The 22,316-nt window shown below is 34.9% G+C and overlaps 1 protein-coding gene across 2 annotated transcripts; it reads right to left on the bottom strand.

Moving 5' to 3' along the window:
* Positions 1–1,702: 1,702 nt before the first annotated feature.
* Positions 1,703–19,030, bottom strand: LOC143545709 (uncharacterized). Of its 2 annotated transcripts, XM_077037544.1 has the most exons (19): positions 18,903–19,030; positions 17,409–17,742; positions 16,975–17,220; positions 16,656–16,846; positions 16,398–16,554; positions 15,797–15,934; positions 15,537–15,720; positions 14,743–14,888; positions 8,819–8,995; positions 8,243–8,353; positions 7,044–7,163; positions 6,654–6,810; positions 5,836–5,999; positions 5,660–5,746; positions 4,942–5,270; positions 4,145–4,193; positions 3,914–4,053; positions 2,931–3,183; positions 1,703–2,186 (listed from the first exon to the last, which is right to left on the bottom strand). In XM_077037544.1, exons 2-19 carry the CDS (start codon positions 17,697–17,699, stop codon positions 1,857–1,859), a joined length of 3,270 nt encoding a protein of 1,089 aa, XP_076893659.1. In that variant the 5' UTR covers positions 17,700–17,742; positions 18,903–19,030; the 3' UTR covers positions 1,703–1,856. The 2 variants fall into 2 exon arrangements, with proteins under 2 accessions (XP_076893659.1, XP_076893660.1); XM_077037545.1 differs by lacking the exons at positions 1,703–2,186; positions 18,903–19,030 and having other exon boundaries at positions 3,020–3,172; positions 17,409–18,103.
* Positions 19,031–22,316: the final 3,286 nt, after the last annotated feature.

The following is a 22,316-nucleotide window of genomic DNA, read 5'->3' as shown; positions in this document are numbered from 1 at the left end:
CCGACAACGCTTGAGTTTTACCACCACCCAGATTTTATCGAGCTGCCCGATGCAACGCGCCGGGTAAATTCCTATAGTTAAGTTTAATGGCAATATTCTCACCAAAATGATAAAAGAGTATAGATTTTAAAAGTCATTTTAACAAAGAAATAACTAAGAGATAACTTGGTAGAGTAGCTGGAAGCACTAAAGGAAATTGCAGTAAACAATCGAGGATGGTAGTTAAAATGTCCTTGTAAGCGCCGGGTCGGGTCCAGAACCAATTCTTTTGTGGACCTCTAAGCAGGATGGTAGTTAAAATGTCCTTGTAAGCGCCAAACTGACCCTTTACCTTTATTATTTTGTTTCTTTTTTACATTTTTGGTTTTGCATAATTATAATATGGGGAAAGTAAATACGGTGTTGTCATACGTAACTCATCAAAACTAGTAAAATTAAAAACAGTCAATATAATTTTTTTCCCGATCAGTACCATCGATAATCTATTTCTCAACAGTGAATCTCTGACCCACTATCTCCAAAGGCTTCGATCTGAAATTAATGCAATCCTTAATCGAAACTATATTTTGACTTGTGCCTTTTTCTTTGCTTTGCTTTAACGTTGGAATCTCTATTGTCGACTGAATACCATTTTGCATCAATATCATCAATTAAGTTTGATTCAAAAGGTTTCTTCTCTTATTAAACTTCTAAATATGTTTAGTTGTGTATGTGTTGTATCCACACAAAAGTTGGAATATTTATATTCAATTGATGTACAGCTCATTATTTATACTAGGAGTAAATATGAATGAATTGAATTGCTAAAAGAAAAAAGATCATACGTAATCAGAGATTCAATTGGGAATTAGTATATGATGAAATCAATAGGGAGAATACAAATCAATTTTAAAATTGATTGATTGCTAACAACCAATTGCAGTATGAGAACAAAAATTTTGAAAAAGTCTTAGATCGAATCATCAAAGCCTTTGGGGACGGTGAGTCAGAGATTAGGCGGTTGAGAAATTGATTATCAATGGTAGGGATTAAGAAAAAAAAATTAAAATTTGACTATTTTTAAGCAAAATTACGTAGTTTTGGTGAGTTTCGCGTCTAAGCTTACACGTATGATAGCACCGTATTCACTTTCCCCTTATAATACTTATAACTCTAAATCAAAAGCCTTTTAAGGCAAGGTAACACGGTTCATACCACCCACACCGTTTGTCTATCGAACCGCTGCAATGGACTTGTAACCCAAACTGACTTTTCATTACAGCTATTGTCATCTTTATAACGAAAAACTTTTAACATAAGCTAACACGGTTCGAACCGGCCTTGTAACACATACCGACCCTTTATGGGTTAGGCCCTTTTATTATAGTTTTCTTCTTTTTCATTTTTGGTTAACTCAACGATAATCATTTCGGCCGGTCCAGCCAACCTTGTCACTGGAATCCTATATGTTAAAGGCTCCACCATTGTAGCAAGTAATTCATACATATTATTTATTCCAGTCTCTTTTACAGGTTTGTTGTTTTTTGAAACCTTAATTAGCTGTAGAGCCTAGATTATTGTTATCAAACCTGCCAACCGGAAAGTGAACACCGGCTATAGCAACTCTGGTTTGTCGTTTTTCATTAGTTCAACCTCGACATTTTTATCAAACCCATAAAACCGGACCATGAACACCAGTTATAGCAACTCAAAAAACCATACACAACATACAATCGGTTTTTACTTCTCTACATAAAAAAAACAAAGAAAACATATCTGAACCATCAAAATTCAGGACCACAGCCAATCAAAACCATAATACAACTCACTATCCTAAACAAACAATATCAGATCGAAATCATACAAAAACCCATTCTTCAGTGTCGATGAGAATGCTTTCTACTACTATAATACACCTCCCCGCTCCTTCGGTTTCTTCTTTCTAAAATTCTGAATAATAATGATACCACCCCTATGGCAGCCATTGCATAGAAAGCTTTATAAGGAGCCAAATCTAAACCCCAAAGATAGCAACAATACCCGCCAATCAAATACACAAACCCTTGTCTTATTTCATAACCTCTCATTCCCGGTATCTGAAAGAACACATTAAACTCGGGTTTCGAGTCACAAATACCGTGTGAAATGATACCCATGCAGAGCACGGAATCCAAAAACCATGGGAAGTTGTGGCCCATGCTTAGCCTCTGCAAATATTAAAAGTTTTGATAAGAAACGATCAAAGTCGACCATGTTTGACCTTAATATCTATATATTGCATGGTACCAAGTCATCGATTTATACAATCAGGATGCTGCGTCAGCTAATTCGAACAATTATCACACCACGTCAACATATGCAATCATAATATGGGTTGCAGACTTGCAGGTAAATGTTTTAAAAGATTTCACGACATTGCAACTTATGTGGTCAAACCTCTTAAAAAGGGCAACGGTTAATGGGTCAAAATAGCAAAATAAAAATTAAAAAAAAAATTGCTAAAAGAACTGGTCAAAACAGTTTTATTTAACCCATAAATATCCAAATCATTTTACTCAAGATATTAGATAATTGTTAAATACAATAACGTTTAATCATATTTGACACACTGATATAGTTATACAAATTATAAGTTTTGAACAAAAAGTATTTCATGTAGACCCAACCGTCATGAAAATAGTATAACACAGTCATATTCACACTAACTATTTTAAAATCAAAAATTTTGGACAAAGAGTGTTTCTAGACTTCAAGTCAACCCAACCCAACCAAAAACAATATAGCTTTTAGGTTCTAGTCATGTGCACCACACATAAGGGCTATATGGTCATTTTACTTTTCTTAATTGAAAGAAACTAAAGAACGAAAAGTATTGCGAGTCAACCCAGCCCATATAAAAAATTATCTTGGTTGACCAGAAACGTGAAGGAAGTGAGAATCATTGATTTTACCTCCAACCAAGAGACAAGTGAAGGAAGAAACATTAACAGAGAAAGAAGATGAAGGATTAGCAAGCCGTGGCTGTGATGGAAAATCTCTAATTGTGTGTCACCATAACTTCTCGCAGAGTCCGGGGTACTGGAACTGCTCTCATCCACAGGTAATCCCTCCTCTGATCCATCATTTTTTAAATTGGATGATTTCCCGCCATTTCCAAACCCATATAAATCTTCACTACGGGCCTTGCTGGATGCTGTAAAATAACTATAACAGAAAAAGAATATTTTCAGTTGTAAAATAATTAATACTAAAGGTATCAAGATGCGGGCCGGGCTCGTTGGTAACATAAAATGCTTTATTGTGAAAATATAATCGTGTTCCGGGTAAAACCGATCTGGCCCGTTTCAACTTATACAAAATTACTCGTTTTGACCGGTTACAACCCGCCATTTTAAATATCAAATAACAATAACAAGAACGAGTCTATTTGGGTTATGTTTTATCCCTAACAGAGCAAAAGTACGGGTGTGCAAAAAAAAAACGAAAAACCTGAAAACAGAACCGCGACCTTAACCGAAAAAAAACAAATTGCTAATTTAGGTTGAATTCGGTTCGGTCACACACATTTCTAACTCGAATCAGTTTGGTTTTCGGTTAGTGCCAAAAAAGCTCAAAATCAAATAAACCGATATTCAAACCGAATGAACACCCTTATTTTAAAGGGCCATAATGAAAAACTTGTGTTTAAAGGAAATGATACAAAATGGGTCAAGCGAACCGAAAGTCACCCAAAAGATATAACCAGCTAAAACACGTTATGCAGAAAAAAAAGTGTTTTGTATTAATATTGTTTTCACTAACTATTTATTTCAGAAAATTGAAAAAAAGTGATCCAGGTCAACCGGCCCATTTTGACTCATTCAAAAAGTTCCAATTTTAACAGGTTGACCAACCCGCCCATTTAGTTAAGAGGAACAGAAGTTATGAACATTACCTGCACAACGCATAGTGACAACACATGATATGTGAGAATACAATAATAAGGAGACCTAAAGCTGGATGGACAAAACACACCAAAGCAATAGCAAGCAATGATGTAGCCAGTGATGGATTGGTATTTATGACCCTCATTACCTGTCACACATTCAGAAAAAAATAGTTAAATACTTCTTTGATGGTAAAGCTAAAGCAATATTTGGACCTCTAGAAACCAAATAATAATTACCTTAAATGAGAAAAAACTAGTGGAAGAATCAAGTATCCACCATCTCCACCTGCAAGAATATACATGAAATGAGTTGATTTGATTTATGTTCATCTTTAACAAACCAAATGGACCCTATCAAAATATTAGCTAAAAAGGAAATGAGTTAAAAGTCCCTATTACATATATAGTAGGGAACTACAAGAACCGCATAATTCATTTGCACCTTCTGCTTTACCATGATACATAAGGCAGTTATTTAACCGCTTACCCTACTCTCTAACTCCCATTATATTTGTACAAGTGAATTTTGTGGTCCTCACGGTTCTGTACTTAACACCCATGTGGGTGGGTGTGTAATTGTGTAAATGCATACATTGTGTGTGTGTGTGTGGGAGGGTTATACACAGAAGATATGTTTTTGCAACAAAAGGAACAAAAAATGCATTCATTTTTTCCATTTAAAAAAAGACAAAATACAAAAAGATGGTCAAAATGCATTGTCTATTCATCTCTTTTAACATTTTGAAAAGACACATAAACAAAATACATTATTTATAGAACCTTCACATGTGTTGGTTATGTGTATCATGTGTAGGTAAGCGTTTTAATGTCAAAAAGAACATATGAATAAATTAGTTTAATGATTTATTTGATGTATATAACATAAACAATTGCATGTGACACGTAAAAGTTGTTAAAAATATTAACTAATAGATAAATTAAATGATTTAGGTTTGTTCCCTTTTTCTTGTAATACTTTAGTCTTTTGTACTGAACATTTCTTTATATATAGGGAGAGAGAGAGAGAGACTGACCTTGTCTTAAAGAAGACATGAATTCTGGCAACTGAATGAGAGAGTGCTAGGGTAGTTACTATCAAAATAACAATGGTCCCATTTGCTATTAGATAGCAAAGCATTGAGACAATAAAGAAACTACCAACCGAAGGAAATGACTTTGCATCTAGACAAGAGTAAAGCAAAGCAATAAGAATAGGTGAAACAGCAAGTAGAATAAATGGCATTGGCACTCTTAGATTTGATTCTACTGCAGACAGCAATGAAGGAACAGGTAAATCAAGCTCCCATGCATTTGCTTGCCTCATTAGAGCAAAATATACTACAGCAAGTGAGAAACCAATAATCTGCATCATAGAAGAAATATTATATTATGTATTAATTCCATATATACCCTTACAAACTGGAAAAATATCATATAACCCAACTATAAGTAATCTTATTTAATAACCACTCTATCACTTTCCATTATATTTGTTTAAACCCTATTTTTTTTTTGGATTTGGACAGACATCGACAATAAGAATAAGAAAAATGGGCATATATGAAATTTTAGAGTTTTAGAAAAATAAGGGTACTTTGGTAGTTTATTATATTGTACTTAAGGAATTGGGTATATTTGATATTTTAACCTACTTCATAGTTCCAAATTTAGAGAATGGTGTTAGAGGGGGGGGGGGTATGAAATTGCTCCTTATATCATATAGATAACATGTAAACGACTTATAAAAATTACCTGGGAGTTGTATAAAAGAACAAATCTTCGACCAGCAGAAGTTATAGAAACAGCAGCACTAGTTTTATAAGAACAATGTGGATCAACCTGCATATAAATAACCCCTTTAGAATAAAACTTGAAGAGTTGTTTAATTATATAAACGCATACTGTATACATGTGACATGTCAACCTACCAGTAACAAAACATTGGTCTGTTCTGATCCTTGAGTTGAGGTCCAAATTGCAGGTGATGAGTCCACTTCAACTGTACGGGAATATAAATTAGGAAAAATGTGAAGACCGGATGTCGTGTCCCGTGCAAGGGCGACAGGTGGAAAGCATCTGAGCTTGCAAAGTCCTTCAAGAAATAAAGAGTAACCATCAACACAAAGTTTATAAGAGAGAGTAACGATTTAAATGTATTAAAAAGACAGTTATCTATTTAAAATTGAGGAACTTTGAACTTTTTCTATTTTGAGTTACCAACTTTCAATGTTTTTCTATATTGATTGGTGGGTGTTGCCAAAAATATCGTTTAGACATCAAAGACGATTGTGGTTGAAATAAATGTCATTAGGGTTGTTCAAATTTCAAAAAGCTCGTGGTTCACTAGAAATCGGCTGATTTTAATAGAGATAATTATAACCCAAAATTATAGCCCAGATTTTACATCAGCCCAAACTTTTGCATTAACGAGCTGAGCCGAGCCGTCTCGTTTCACCTCGAGCCCGAGCCCAACCTGGCTCAGCTCATTTACATCCCTATATGTCAAAACATGTCTTGTTTGTCCATTTTTTATTCGTGTAGTGACAAGCATTTTAGTAGGTTGTATGCATTAAGAAAGAGTTTGTGCAGCCTTCAACCTATTTAACCCTGTTGACTTTTAGCTAGAAATATTATTTAATCCGTTTGAGATATAACACTAAACATTCTTAAGTAATGGATCTGTATTGCCACAGGTAATCTATAGCAAAAAAAACAGTACAGAAATAAGCACGAAAAGAAGTCTCACCGCCATTATCCATATCTCCAGATTCTTCAACAGGAAGTCCTGATTTTTTTATCCCACAGCCTGTAGTTTCCAGAGACAAAGTAGTAGGCAAAAGCCCTAAGCTGATACTGAATGTAAGATTTATTACAATAGGATGATCTTCCTTAATGAACATGTCCTGCAACATTTTGATTCCAGTGGGTCCCACCTCTACATATCAGTATATCACGAAGCAATGACAGATGAATAATGCCTCATAAGAGACAGTTGTGTGTGTATTTAGAAGATGAAACAAAAGGAGTTAAGAGTCCGGAGTAATGGATATGGGTAGTAAAAATGGGTTGTTTTCGGATTGGTTTGTTATTTAATTCATGCAATGTATAATTGTATATACTTGTAGAAAATACTAACCTTATGAGAATACAAAGACTGAAGCAACGATTTAGGTGAAAACTTTTTACGCCCTTCCTCTGGGTTGAAAAATTGCCCAACCGCCATTGAAGCTGCAGGTGGAGGTCTCCCTGAAACAGTCTTTATACATACATTAACTGTCAGTTGCTTGCTTAATAAAATATGTGAGTGATTATATATTTTCCAATATAGCATTGGCATGGTGAGATCGTTTTGAACAATTAAAACAACAGTATTTTAATCCCAGACTAATTGGGGATGCTAAAATGAAACTCATAATTCAACAAGAGAGATGAAACAATCAAGACTCGTTCTAAAGAAATATAATAAAATACTCTTAGTAAATATAGAATGCAAACTAAGTTAATTCCCAATAGATCATTACTTGGCCGATGAAATCCAAACGCATGTTACATTAGTAAAAAACAATATATGTCAGTCATTTTCAGAGTAGAAATGATTACATGATTAAAAACAGAGGACTCGTCATATGAATTTGAAAATATCATGTGAATTGCATTTTCTGTTTTGATACACAAATCAAATCAAGCACATTGAACAGTTAAAAGTCTAACTGTGAATCCAATCATTCACAATAGGTCAGCATTTATATCTTCGTCTCCAACAAAAAGTTAAAAGAATACTAAAAAGAATAAATTTGTAGTCATCTTTGGTGTGTTTTGAAAAACAATTGATTTGCCTATAAAAATGGCATGGTTTATGTGACATGGTTCAGTATAGGGGATGGATCTTGCGAGAAGTGATATTACAGCGAGAAGTGCGAGAAGTGAAGGTATAACTCCATTAATCCCTAATTTCACTCCCTTTCATATGATGTTACATACATATATGTAGGTTGGTTGTATTTATGTCTTGATTACACATTCAAACCTACCTACAACATATAAATGTACCGAGCCACATTCAAACCTACGTACCTACACACATATGAACATACATACACATATACAAACATACGTATGCATATACAAACATACGTACCTACACGCATACATATGCACCTACACATAAGAAATGGAGTGAAATTAGGGATTAATGGAGTTACACCTTCACTTCTCGCACTTCTCGCTGTAAAAAAATTCTGAAATAATCCAATACCTATATATATATATATATATATGACATCAACTCAAGCTTCAAAATACATAATAAAACTTGGATAATGAAGGAAACACTACCGGGCTTGGTGCAACTGAGATTGTAAGGAATCTGAAACCATGCATATCCTTAGGGTCCAACCAAAATACAGCTGATGGTGGTGGCTGTTCTGTCTGACTTCCAGGTTCAATCTACAGACATGACATTATATTCAGTACCGTACGCAAAAATATATAATTTAATTAAATTAAATTATATAGCTCATCAAAATGATACTTATAGTCTTACATCATGTACAGCATAAAACTAAAGATTTTCCAACAAAATCACATAATTGCCAGAATCAGATGAATATAATATGTAGAGGTGGCGAGATTGGCAGGTTGGGTAGCAGGTCAAAACGGGTTATTTTTAGTACGGTCAAACATGCCGGGTGGTTTGGTTGACCCGTAAACATTTTTTTCTACTTTTAAGATTCTTTATAGCAATCATTCTGTTTATTATTATTATTACAATAATGATCTAGATCTTTAACAAAAATTAATATGCTTTGTAACTGAAAGTGAAAATGATTCATAGTTAATGTTTATAATAAAGCAGAAAAAAAGGGTAAAAAGATCTATAATTAAGAAGATATTAGGTGAGGGTTTCAGTACCTGCCTTGGCGCTGCACCTGAAGGAATCTGAACCATTCTTGAAGTCACTTCTATAACCCTTTTGTTAAGAGGCAAATCTGAATCAGAAGTTCCTTTTTCAGGCCAAAGATGAAGTCTAATCCCATAACAGGGAAGAAGATTTGTCACAAGAGCAAAGTTGGTTCTTCCATTTGACCCCTGATAATAAACGACAAAATGTCACTAAATTAAACATTTAACGTAACTTAAGGTTTTTAGCCAGATATTAATAAATAAAAGTTATTTTCCAATAAGTAAATATGGATCTATATTGCCACCTTCTATGTGTTAGTTAATCTTGAATAAAAAGAATAAATTGAATAAATCATGGGTCAATAAAGAGTATTTCTAGGAGGAGTGATCCTAGGAGCAAGATTAGGTTCTGTTATTATTTAGTCTTTATGGCTGAATATTTTGTGTCTTATTTTTAGCAAATTTCCTTTCTTAGTTACCTAGCCTACCTAATATAAAAGGGGCAGTCCTGCAGCATTGTAATCAACACAAACACAAAAATACTTTTGTTTGCTTTCTTTCAAGCAATAAGAATCGGGCTGTCTGTTTTGTTTTCTCTTGTTCTTGATTTGTGGTTTTGATCCAATTGTCTTCAATTGGTATCAGAGCACCAGGTTAAGAGTGTTCAGTTGCTTGAAGGCTCAGTCTTTTTCGACGGACAGAAGAAGAGAGTATCTCAGAAAGCAACAGAAAAGGCATGGCAAATCCAGCAAACCAAGGAGGACCAAGAGAAGCAATCCATGGAGGACCAAGAGAGCATACCTTGTCATTGCAATGCCCGATTTTGACTCCCTCAAACTACACTATCTGGGCTGTCAAAATCAAGGCTATTTTCAATATACATGGTGTTTGGGAAGCAATCGAACCAAGGGCTGGAGTCGAGGTTGATCCGAAGAAAAACAGCCTTGCGATTGCATACTTGTATCAAGCAATCCCAGAAGAACTAGTTTTGCAGCTTGCTCATCTTGAGCAGGCAAAACAAGTTTGGGATGCTTTGAAGGCAAGATTCATCGGAGCTGAACGAGTTCAACAAGCCCGTTTGGGGCTGTTAGAAACAGAGTTCGAGGCATTGAAGATGAAGGAAAGTGAATCAATAGAAGACTTTGCTGGAAAATTAGGAGAAATCGTATCTAAAACAAACAGCCTTGGAGGGGAGATGGAAGAAAAGAAACTAGTTCGCAAGTTTCTTGGGGCTGTTCCTGATCGGTTTCTACCAATCGTAGCCTCAATCGAACAATTTGCTGATCTGGATACTATGTTATTCCAGGAAGCAATCGGGAGATTGAGAGCCTATGAAGAAAGAATAAAATCAAGTACTAAAGGTGGCGACCAACTCCTATTATCCTATGAAGATTGGCAGAACAGAAACCGCGATCAAAAGGGTTCTGGTCGGGGACGTGGGTCTGCTGGAAGGAGTAATAGAGGCCAAGGGAGAGGCAGAGGTCGATCATCTTCGAATGGTGCGAAAGCTGAAGAACGACAGCATTCAAAGGGGAGGGATAGATCAAACTTGAAATGCTTCCGATGTGATGGGAAGGGCCATTTCTCGTCTGATTGTCCCACAAAACGAAGAGATGAGGCAGCAAATCTTGTACAAGAAGATGGACCAGCACTGTTGATGACAGTTCATTCAGAAAGCAAGAAGGAATTTGTTTTTCTAAATGAAGATAAAGTGATTCCACAGCGGTATGATCAAGAATCAAAGGAAGACCACACATGGTTCCTTGACAATGGTGCAAGCAACCACATGACGGGTAATCGTGCAATCTTTTCCAAACTCAATTTCAACACGGTTGGAAATGTTCGATTTGGAGATGGTTCATACGTGAACATAGAAGGAAAAGGAATGATTATCTTAGCATGCAAGAATGGTGAACAAAAGATTCTTGAAGATGTCTATTACATACCTTATCTAAGAAGTAATATTCTTAGTTTGGGCCAATTTACAGAAATTGGATATTCGGTTCTCATGAAAGATGAGTACTTATGGATGCGAGATGCAGAGGGGAGACTCATCATGAAGGTGCTAAGGTCTTCAAACCGGCTGTACAAGATTGATTTGAAGGTGGCAGATCCGGTTTGTTTGCTGTCAAATTTGAAGGACGAGGTTTGGGTATGGCATGCCCGACTCGGGCATCTCAATTTTGACGCCATAAAGCTGTTAGAAAACAAGAATATGGCAATAGGAGTTCCAAAGATTGAGCACCCAAAACAGGTATGTGATTCTTGTCTTATTGGGAAACAAACTCGAACCCCTTTTCCTAATCAAACAAGTAATCAAGCCAAGAAGCCTCTTGAGCTAATTTATGCAGATGTGTGTGGTCCAATCTCTCCCTCCACAAAAGGTGGAAACCGGTATATGTTTCTAATCGTTGATGATTATAGCCGGTTCATGTGGGCTTATTTGATCAAGACAAAAGATGAAGTCTTTGAATGTTTTAAGAGATTCAAGAATCAAATGGAATTGGAGCTTGAAACAAAAGTTAAGAATTTGAGAACGGATAATGGTGGTGAGTTCGTTTCTCGTGCCTTTGAAGACCTTTGTAATCAAGAGGGGATCACACATCAATTCTCCGCACCATACTCACCACAACAAAATGGTGTGGTGGAGCGTAGAAATAGATCCATTTTGGAGATGACACGGACTATCTTGAAGGCTATGGAACTTCCACAAGATTTATGGGGAGAAGGAATAAGGCACTCTCTCTATATCCTAAATCGAGTTCCTACAAGAGCTTTAAAGGACAAGACACCGTATGAAACTTTAAAGGGCCGAAAACCAAACCTAGATCAACTCAGAATTTTTGGGTGTGTATGTTATGCAAAAATAATGACTACACATCTGAAAAAGCTGGATGATAGAAGCCGAAGACTAGTGCATCTTGGTGTTCAACCAAACACTAAGGCATATCGACTTCTAGATCCAACAACAAATAAGATCTTGGTGAGTAGAGATGTGGTGTTTGAAGAAGATACAAAGTGGGATTGGTCAGAATCATCAAGCAACAGTGCACCAGAAGTTACAGAATTTATTGTGCACACTGATTCTGAAACAGAAGACTTCTCATACCTTGATGCATCTACGGCTGACCTAAACCAGCCATTGGATGATCAGAGTCATGAAGAAAACAATTCTTTTGTTGATTCTTCAACTGGGTCAGATTCCAGCAGCCCCATGATGGCAGTAACAGGTAGAGGACCTATCCTACCAAGGGAACCAACTAATAGTGAAGGCGTGGGAGACCCATCTATGGCTGAAGATGAGGTGTTTGATGACACTCCAATTCGGGGTTATAGATCTATTGGTGAAACTTATGAAAACAGCAACATAAATTTACTCCTAATGGAAAATGAACCCAGAAACTACAATGAAGCTGCAAATAAAAAGGAATGGGAAGTAGCAATGCAGCAAGAATTGAAGTCGATTGAGAAGAATGACACGTGGAAGTTGACTGATCTACCACAAGGTCATAAACCCATCGGTTTGAAATGGGTATTCAAAGTAAAACAAGATGCAAATGGAGCAGTTACAAAACACAAAGCACGCCTGGTCGCAAAGGGGTATGTACAACAGTATGGGGTCGATTTCGAGGAGGTGTTTGCACCGGTTGCAAGAATGGAGACCGTGAGATTGATCCTCGCATTGGCAGCCTACTTTGGGTGGGAAGTACATCATTTGGATGTAAAATCTGCATTCCTCCATGGAGAATTAAAGGAGGAGGTGTATGTAACCCAACCGGAAGGCTTTGTGAAGAAAGGAAAAGAAAACCAAGTCTACAAACTAAGGAAGGCACTCTACGGTTTGAGACAAGCTCCTCGAGCATGGAACACACGCCTAGATAACACCTTAAAGTTGTTGGGTTTCATAAGGTGTAAACATGAGCATGCTGTGTACAAAAGGGTGACAAACAAACAATTGTTAATTGTGGGAGTGTACGTAGACGACATGATTGTCACCGGGGGGAGACAATCAGATATAGCAACTTTCAAGAAGGAAATGGAAGGCCGTTTTGAAATGAGTGATCTAGGATTACTCCAATATTACCTTGGCATCGAGGTAAGCCAAGGAAGTTGTGGCATATCTATAAAACAAGCTGGGTACGCTCGCAAACTACTGAATCTAGCAGGACTTGCAGATTGCAATGCAACAAAGTTTCCTATGGAGCCTGGTTTGAAGCTGTCAAAGAAAGATGTTGGAGCTGAAGTTGATGCAACCGAGTATAGGAAACTGGTGGGGAGTCTTCGGTACTTAACCCACACCAGACCAGACTTGAGCTACTCAGTTGGGTTCGTAAGTCGTTTCATGCAATCGCCACAACAAACACATATGCAAGCTGTCAAACACATTTTAAGATATGTTAAAGGGTCGACTGAACTTGGGATACACTATCCTAAGAATGGCAGCAAGGAAATTCTCGGCTTTAGTGACAGCAGTCACATGACCGATCTAGATGATGGTAAGAGCACAACAGGCCTTGTTTTCTTTTTCAATAATGCACCGGTAGCATGGAACTCTCAGAAACAGAACACTGTAGCTTTATCCTCGTGTGAAGCTGAATTTATGGCAGCCGCTACCGCAACTTGCCAAGCACTTTGGTTGAGAGGCTTACTTGCTGAGATAACAGGCTGGAAGGAAGAAATGGTGACCATGAAAGTTGATAACCAATCCGCCATAGCACTTATGAAGAATCCGGTGTTTTACGGAAGGAGCAAACACATTAACACGCGCTACCATTTCATACGGGAGTGCATTGAGAAAGAGGAGATAAAGGTTGAACACATCAGTGGGAAGTTGCAGAAGGCAGACATTCTTACAAAAGCTTTGCCAAGGCAACAATTTGCTGAAATGAAAGAGCTGTTGGGAATGAAGATTATTCAAGATTAAAGGGGAGATTGTTAGTTAATCTTGAATAAAAAGAATAAATTGAATAAATCATGGGTCAATAAAGAGTATTTCTTGGAGGAGTGATCCTAGGAGCAAGATTAGGTTCTGTTATTATTTAGTCTTTATGGCTGAATATTTTGTGTCTTATTTTTAGCAAATTTCCTTTCTTAGTTACCTAGCCTACCTAATATAAAAGGGGCAGTCCTGCAGCATTGTAATCAACACAAACACAAAAATACTTTTGTTTGCTTTCTTTCAAGCAATAAGAATCGGGCTGTTTTGTTTTCTCTTGTTCTTGATTTGTGGTTTTGATCCAATTGTCTTCACTATGATGAGAAACTAACACCAATAATATGTCAAAAGTAGGTTCATTTTAAAGGTTGCAAATAGAACTTTTAAAAGATACAATATGTTTACAGAAATATTTCATTTTTTGTCAATATATTCATAATACATTTACATATGCGTGCATGCACACACATGAAACACTAAGGCCATGGGTATACCTTAACGCCCAGGGCGTTAAAGCTGATTTGGCAAAGGTTAACAAGTGGGACACCACTCTCTTCATGGGTTAAGGGGCGTTAAAGACAATATGGGTTAAAATGTTAACAGGCTTTAAAATCCTCTACGTTCACACACTATAATCTAAGAATTGTTTTCAAATTAAATTGAGGGGTGTTAAGTGAGTGATGTTGCGCCTAGGTGGAGTTAAGGGGCATGAATATACCCCATGGCCTAACAATACAAAAGTGATGACTGGTAAGTTTTTGGTTAGTGATTCATAATAGGAGAGATGTATTTGTAGAAGTAATTACTTAACACGGAAGGGTGTTTATGTCCATTCATTTGACATAATCAACTTTATTTGACTTCCAAGTGAAGGCCGATTCATGTTTAACTGATCGGCATGTATCCAACTTGGCCAAATAATGGCATCATCATTATTCTGTTCTGTTATATATAAACAGTGTGAACAAGTATTGAAATCTGCAAAGTAATGACCAACCAGTTCTTTTATGTCCAACCAACGTCTTCTGCCATCCATTGCTAAAATAGTTACTGTCGGTGTCTTGATGTAAAGATCCCTTTCAAGTCCCTCAGCACTCCAATGAATTTTACTGGGACATGCAGTAATTTTCTTTTTCTCAGATCCTGTATGACCAAACAAGTGATCTTTTATACTTCTCTATAATGTCAAAGTGCAAGTACCACATTAGTTGGACACATAAAAAGTACTCAATCTTTCCAGATTAAATGAGGCTTTTAAGTTTTGGTTTTGTCTGTACTAAACTAGCATCTAGCCTTTTTATAGCATGTAAGCAATATTATATATATTTTAGCTGTTTAAGAAACTTAAGGACAACTCCTGTTGACAATCATTAATGTTAGGCTATTAGCTAGATCAGATGAGTGTCATTCCAAGTTATCCACCAGATTTCACATACATTAGCTTTAACTTCCGCAATAAATATATTGTTTGAAAATCTTCTTAGATGTTAATGCAAACTGCGTTTTAAACGTAAGTAATATAAACAGTAGATAGTGGCAATTTGCCTTCATAAAAAGGGGGGAAAGTTTGTTTTATCTTTATATTTTCAGGGGGAAAAAAAGATTCATTTGTTTGAGGTTGAGATGTTAAAATCAACTCCAACAGGACATAGAATATAAATTCTCTTACAGTAACCAATACAAAACATTAACATTCACCTAAACACCATTAAGTTTTCTGGCTTTTTAACAATAAGTACTACTTTTCTGTTTAATAAAGGAAAGAAAAATAGAAGTATTGTATTAATGTACCAGGAAAATTTCTCTCTTTTTGCAAAGGATGATGTGGCAACTGCTGATGATAATCATATTGCTTCGACAAACTTCCTGGCATTCCACTTTGAAGCATTTTTGTAAATATTGTTAGTCTTTTCCTTGTGCCAGAAATTGGGTGACCCGTTTCAGGGTCTACCAAACTAAGAAGAGTATGTGAAACCTAAAACTCATTCATCAGATCAGACCCGTTTATGATATGATGATTTGAAAAATTATAAACAAAATGTAAGACTCACTTGCACAACAAGTTGATTACACCATAAGATAACCTGGTGCTCCATTGATAGCCATACATTCTTTACTCCCATGCTACTAATCATAAAACCATTAATAGATGGCACAATACCATCAACAGATTCCAGCTTTGTTCTTATCTACATTGAGAAAACCTAAAAAAATAAATCATGCTGCAAGCCTAATTGTCAATACACTACACGTATGTAAATTCACAGATAATGCACAAGTAAATTTGTTTATTTTTTCTCGTATTTGTAAGGGTGTAAAAATATTTCAAGTTTGTAAAAGTGAGAAACAAGTAGAGATTTTAAACTCATAAGCGTAAAGAAATAATATAAAAAAGATATTCCATGCTTGCAAACTCATAATACATTATTATGAGGATATTCCCCAATGGAAAAGGTCCACACTAATAAGGTAAAGATTTAAGCAATTTCTACACACTTTTATGTGTGTAGTTTTAACAGGGTTATCCATATTATTGTAAGTTTATGTTCACTAATTGATTGGATTGCAACCTTTGTATGCTTATAATGAAGTTTGGAACTAATATCACCTAAATCAAAATAGACAAACGAATTTACAAAAACAAATAATCACCTGGTGATCATTACTACCACCAGAAATGGAAATAACAATCACTCTAGATAACTGAGGAGCTGTTCTTGAGGTTTCAACCTCATAACCCCTTCTCCATTTCTGATTTATGGATTCATAATAGTGACCCAATGATGGTTGCAGTGCTATAGGAGGCGATCTGGAACAAAATTATACAAAAATTACAGATTTACAGTACAATTATGACACTATCAGATGCATGAAAACTAAAAAAAGGCCAATACAAGTAATAAAACTCACTGATGTGGAGCTGCTAGTGTAAGAATAGTTTCAACTGCTGATTTTCTCAAATTAGGGTGCACAAGTGCAGCTCTTGCAACAAAACCACCCATCGAGTGACCAACCAATATGACACTGTTGGGCAGACTACTAGATTCAACAGCACCATCTTTTATTCGAGCATCTTGAGATTCTTTATATTGATCCAGAATCTACAGGCAGAAGCAGTTATTTGAAACTTATTCTCAAAAGAACATTACATATAATATGTTTCTCAGCCTGTTTCAAAATTCAAATAACTAATTATAGGTGTTTTATGCAAGGATAATAAAACGGATACCCTATGAATGGCATATACTACATATTCTGTGTGTTCTTCGAGTATTTGACCATCCATTGCAGAATGTTCACCTTCAAGGTCAACTGCAAACCAGTCAAGCCTGCGTTTATATTGGTTAAAAGGTGGAATATTTGTTTCATCCATCTCTACTCCCTCCTCAAACGTTAAGGAAGCTTCTTGGTACAACATAGGTTCAGGTGGGCCACCTTGAAAAGCCCTGTCAGACTCTGCTGCCAATGACCTGACCTGTGAGAATTAGTTCAGAATAATAATGCATGTTACATATCTTGAAGATAGGTGGTTAAATGAGTAATGTATATCATAATTCATAAACAATATACATGAATTTTATATTGTTTTTGCTGTTGAAACTTGAAAAAGGCCCGATTCACGGAGTTTATATCAATTACATATCAAAATAAACATAAATTCACCTGCTTGTAGCTACCTCCATTGCCAGGGATGAAAAGAACAGGAACTCCACTAAGTTGTTTAAGATGCTCATTAAAATCAATTTGTTTCCATCCTTCATGATACAAATACAGTCCATACTTCGAAGAAGACAAACTTTTTGTAGCTGATATTGGAATGTAGGTTGGGTACATGTATGTCATGGTACAGCCATTCAAAATCGGTTGCAACAAATCATATATAGCAACGAGAACAATCCCAATGGACAGAACAACAATTGTTACTAATCTAAATTTAGCCTTGAATCCTTCCATCTTTTGGATTTACGGCAAGAAAACCTTCCCTTAATCTTGCATCCTTCAATAACAACTAAACAGAATTAATAAAATACCAAATCATCAATAGATCATGTTTGCTATAAACAATATCAATCTACTTCTGAACTTATTGTATCTAATCTTACTATCACCTCTGTATAATATTTTTGCCTATATTGAGTACCAGTGGATCAGGACAGGCAAACAAAATTGATAGAATATTGAATTATCAATACATCATGTTTGTTATAAACAATATAAATCTGTTTCTGAACTTCATGTGTTACTATCACCTCTGTATAATATTTTAAAACCTGTATCGAGTACCAGTGGATCAAGGACACGCAAACAAAATTGATAAAACATCAAATCATCAATAGATCATGTTTGTTATAAACAATATAAATCTGGTTCTGAACTTATTGTATCGAATTTTAATATCGCCTCTGTATGACATTTTAAAACCTAAACTGACTGTCAGTAGATCAAAAACAACCAAAGAAAATTAACAGAATATCAAATCATCAATAGATAAAGTTTGTTATAAACAATATATATCTGGTTCTAAACTTCATGTATCTGATCTTACTATCACCTCTGTATCACATTTATCAACCTAAATTGAGTATCAGTAGATCAAGGACAACCAGAGAAAACTAATAGAATATCAAATAAATTATCAACAGAATAACAGATAAATGTTTGTTATAAACAATATAACTCTGCTTTTGAACTCCTCGTATCGAATCTTACTATCACCTTTATACAATATTTTTAAAGCTAACTAGAGTATGAGTAGATGAAGATCAAGGACAGCCAGAGAAAATTAATAGAATATCAAATCATCAACAGATAATGATTGTTATAAACAATATCAATCTGCTTCTGAACTTACTGTATCAAATACTTATAAACCTAGAGTATATCGAGTATCATCTTACATATTATTATAGTTCTAGAAATACTAGCAAATAATAACAACCTGTAAATTATTAACGTCACAGTACGCAAAAGAGAATTCACCAACACGATTAACTAACTGCTGATTGTATGTAGAAATTAGGTGCAACAACTGCATCAATATTCGATCTCGAATAGTCGAATTATAATGACCTATAACCTAACTTACGGTGCATCAATTCAATCGTCTGAGCTATAATTTGCGTTAAATCCAAAAGCTGGATCTGCAATGGAACGTACCTTAGAAGAGAGTATGAATACCGTGATTCAACACAGGAAATGTGTGTGATTGTGTCGATGAGATGTTGAGCTTTGATTGATATTGATTCCTCCGCCAGCGATTGGAGCTGTTGGATTTTCCAGTGAAGCGAGTAAGTAAATCTCAAGGGGTTTAGGGAGTTAATAATTAATTAGACATGAAAATTGGTTAAATAATTAATATTCGTGTAATTAAAAAGAAGAAGAATGTTGTCTTTATTGTCCATATAGTTTCAAGTTTCAACCCTTTCCTCCCAAAAATTATCAAGACTTTGTCACCAGAAAGGTAATTAAAGTTTTTCTCTAATAGTGTTTTGAACTATGAAGTATTTCAAAGACGGAATGTTAACTGTTTATTGACGTTTTATGCCTTATTCACTCAGGATGGCCATTAGAAAGAAACTCATCACTATGGGAAAACCCCTTGAGTCAAGTTTCAAACCCAAGGCCTCAAAAATCTCAAGCCTTAGACCCTTAACCATCATGTCCATGTCATTATACTAGAAGGTCAATTGTAAAGTTAAAACCTTAAGGCTTATAAAACAGTGGAAGAAGCAAATCGATGGAGAAACTATTGGTCAAAGAATAAACTGTTGGTGGTAGTTGAAGTTATCGATCATTCAAACATTTATTTTTTTATTCACTTTAAGTTATCAATTAATTGTTGCTGATTTGGGTGAGGAGAAGTAGATTTGTATGTTAAGGATATGGATGTGTATAGATGCTCTAAATGGAAGAAACCTTTTTTTACCTCTAATTTTTAGGATATGGAATTTGTAGAGAAGTTGACTAGGGAGCTACTGAAAAGTTAATTCAAACACTAATTACCTATGCCCTGTGTCTCATTGGGATATCTTCTCAATTTGATTATCGAATGGCGGTCTCAAAACAATGTAATAGTCAACACCCTTCTAACGGGTTATCTTAATGTTACGGGTTACAAGTCATATTCGGGCTTAGGAGAGGCTATAATCAATAGGTGTATCATACATTCATACTCTCAATCGACTAGGAGGGGAGAGGAAGATCGGTTAAAACCTTAGTATATACTCTTTTCCCTAAAAAAACTCTTAAAAACACGTTATTGTATATAACTCTTAATCACATGATGATATTGTTTGTATATGGCATATATCGTGTACTAGTTTGAGTCTCATGTAGGGTTAGTCTAAACGTACCCCCTCCTCTACTTGTCATACCCATTCCCTGAACTTTGAATTCCTTTGACAATTTTGTTTAACATATTACCCCCTCAAACTTTTTTTTCCACTTTATAGTTTCTATATAATATTTCACCTTTTGAAGTATAAAACTTTTTTATATGACTTAAGAATACAAACTATCACATTTATGAATTTTTTTTCCGATTAAACTAAGTTTTCAAATATAAACACTATGTCCATATTAAAATACTAATTATCATATAACATAGGGTATTTCATTCTAAAATCATAAAATTTTTTTGTGTGGTTTATTACGTAAATACATTATTTCTATTTTTATTTATTAACAAACAATATGAAATTTGTTTTAAAATGTGTGAGCTCTCTCTAAAAGCTATTAAAAATAGCACTCTCTTAAAAAGCAATTACAAAACAAAAATACGTGTTTTAAAAAATTAAAAAATATTCATTTAAAGAAGAATAAAATAATTTATTTTTCAAAACTTTAAAAAAATGTTTTTGAAACCCTAAAAAAATGTTTTAGGTTATTTACAAATCGTTTTTGAAATATAACAAAAATGTTAAAAAAAACACCCTTTAAAAAATGTGTTTTAAAAACAATAATAATAAAAGATAACAAATGAGAAAAAGGAAACCAAAAAGGTTTGAATTGTATTAATGTAAAACTTAAAGGAGGGGGTATGTTTAGTAAAAAAAAGGTAAATGGGGGTACGTTTAGCAGCACCCCCCATGTATTACACGGAGAATTGAAGAAAATTATAAGCTTTAATTATTAACCAAAATACAATTAACAACACAATTATCATATATTGTTAATACAATTACAATTATATTGAAATTACAAAACAAACATTACACTAAAATTTTACAAATAAGCAAAGTTTTCCTTGTACACTATATTTGTGGTTGTATTGGTCAACATACCGTGTTTATCATGAATCAAAATCTTTAGTCCATATCTGATTGTCTACTTGTAATTCTTGATAAGATCACATATAATTGTCCGTGTGAGAACATGGGCTCTTTCAAGTACAAACCAATCCTGAATAATGATTGACCACTTTTGTTTATGATCATCGCGAAACATAAAACAAAAGGAAAGTGTCATCTTTAAAATTTAAATATTGTTTTGTTATTTATTTAAGTCAATTGTGTTTTATGAATCAAAACCTTAAATAGAATTCATAACATTGATATGCATCACTATTGTTTTCCTTTTGGACCATTATTAAGCTTTGATTCATACGAGATATTGTTCTTACTTCTTAACATATATACAGCTTCGTTTTTTATTCGTAAAAGAAATCCCAACACCATGGAGACTTTTATTTATTTGTCATCTTATCTTATTTTAAATATATATAACTGAAGCCTTTAAAAGCTTTATGACCGATTCCTACACTTTCTAAAGTCACCAGTTTGTTTTATTTATCAGCGGAGTCTTCTCATGAATTTGACCCGAATTCACAAATATGGATCTTAACAAACCCATATAACTCTTAAACGAGTTATAACATCTCATTAAATTAAAAATTAATCTCATGAAATATTTTATATGGAACTCTTATAAAATAGGGATATTGGATCAAATACAAATGAAATTAACGTGCTAAACGTGAGAATCAAGTAGAGTAATTATATATACAAATATTTGCTTGTCTTTGGTTGGGCCGGGGGAAAACACGCTTGTGTTGACCTCACAAGGGTATCTCCTTTAGCTGGTTCGAGGGATAATGGGTTTGTAGCTGGGCAAGCAATGAAAAGGGCTGAAACAAAAAAGGTGGAGAAACATGCTAAAGCCTGCGAAGAGAACCAACATGATTTTGTCCCTCTGGCTTTTGATACCTTTGGCTCCTTGGCACCGGAAGCTATCCGTTTCCTAACCAGGGTCAAACGGGTTGTGCATAGCAATGTGTCGACTCCAAAGGGGCAGGGGTATGTCTTTAGCAGGTTAGGGTTTGCAATTCAGAAAGGGGTGGCGGCGCAGCTTGTTGCCCGCCTACCTGCTATGTTGATGTAATATCTTTGTTTCTATATAAAAAATATATTTATTTTAAAAATATATATATATACAAGTAAAGTAATTATGTAATTACTTTATGATTTAATTACATAATTACTCTGCTTGTATATATAATTACTTTACTTGATTCTCACGTTTAGCACGTTAATTTCATTTTTATGTTAACATTCCCCCTAAAAATTAATATCC

This window comes from Bidens hawaiensis, unplaced genomic scaffold, assembly GCF_021521415.1.
Source record: "Bidens hawaiensis isolate Kalapana, Puna unplaced genomic scaffold, B.hawaiensis_p1.1 tig00013993_1, whole genome shotgun sequence".
In the NCBI taxonomy this organism is placed as follows: domain Eukaryota; kingdom Viridiplantae; phylum Streptophyta; class Magnoliopsida; order Asterales; family Asteraceae; genus Bidens; species Bidens hawaiensis.
This window is presented reverse-complemented; position numbering and strand designations above follow the sequence as displayed.

Bases quoted from the DNA above. Each gene is read 5' to 3' on its own strand.
- LOC143545709 (XM_077037544.1), bottom strand. From the start codon at position 17,699: ATGGAAGGATTCAAGGCTAAATTTAGATTAGTAACAATTGTTGTTCTG. The intron at 15,721-15,796 runs GTGAGTCTTACA...AATGAGTTTTAG, and splicing joins GTAATCAACTTGTTGTGCAA to GTTTCACATACTCTTCTTAG. The intron at 6,811-7,043 runs GTTAGTATTTTC...AAAATGTTGCAG, and splicing joins AGTCTTTGTATTCTCATAAG to GACATGTTCATTAAGGAAGA.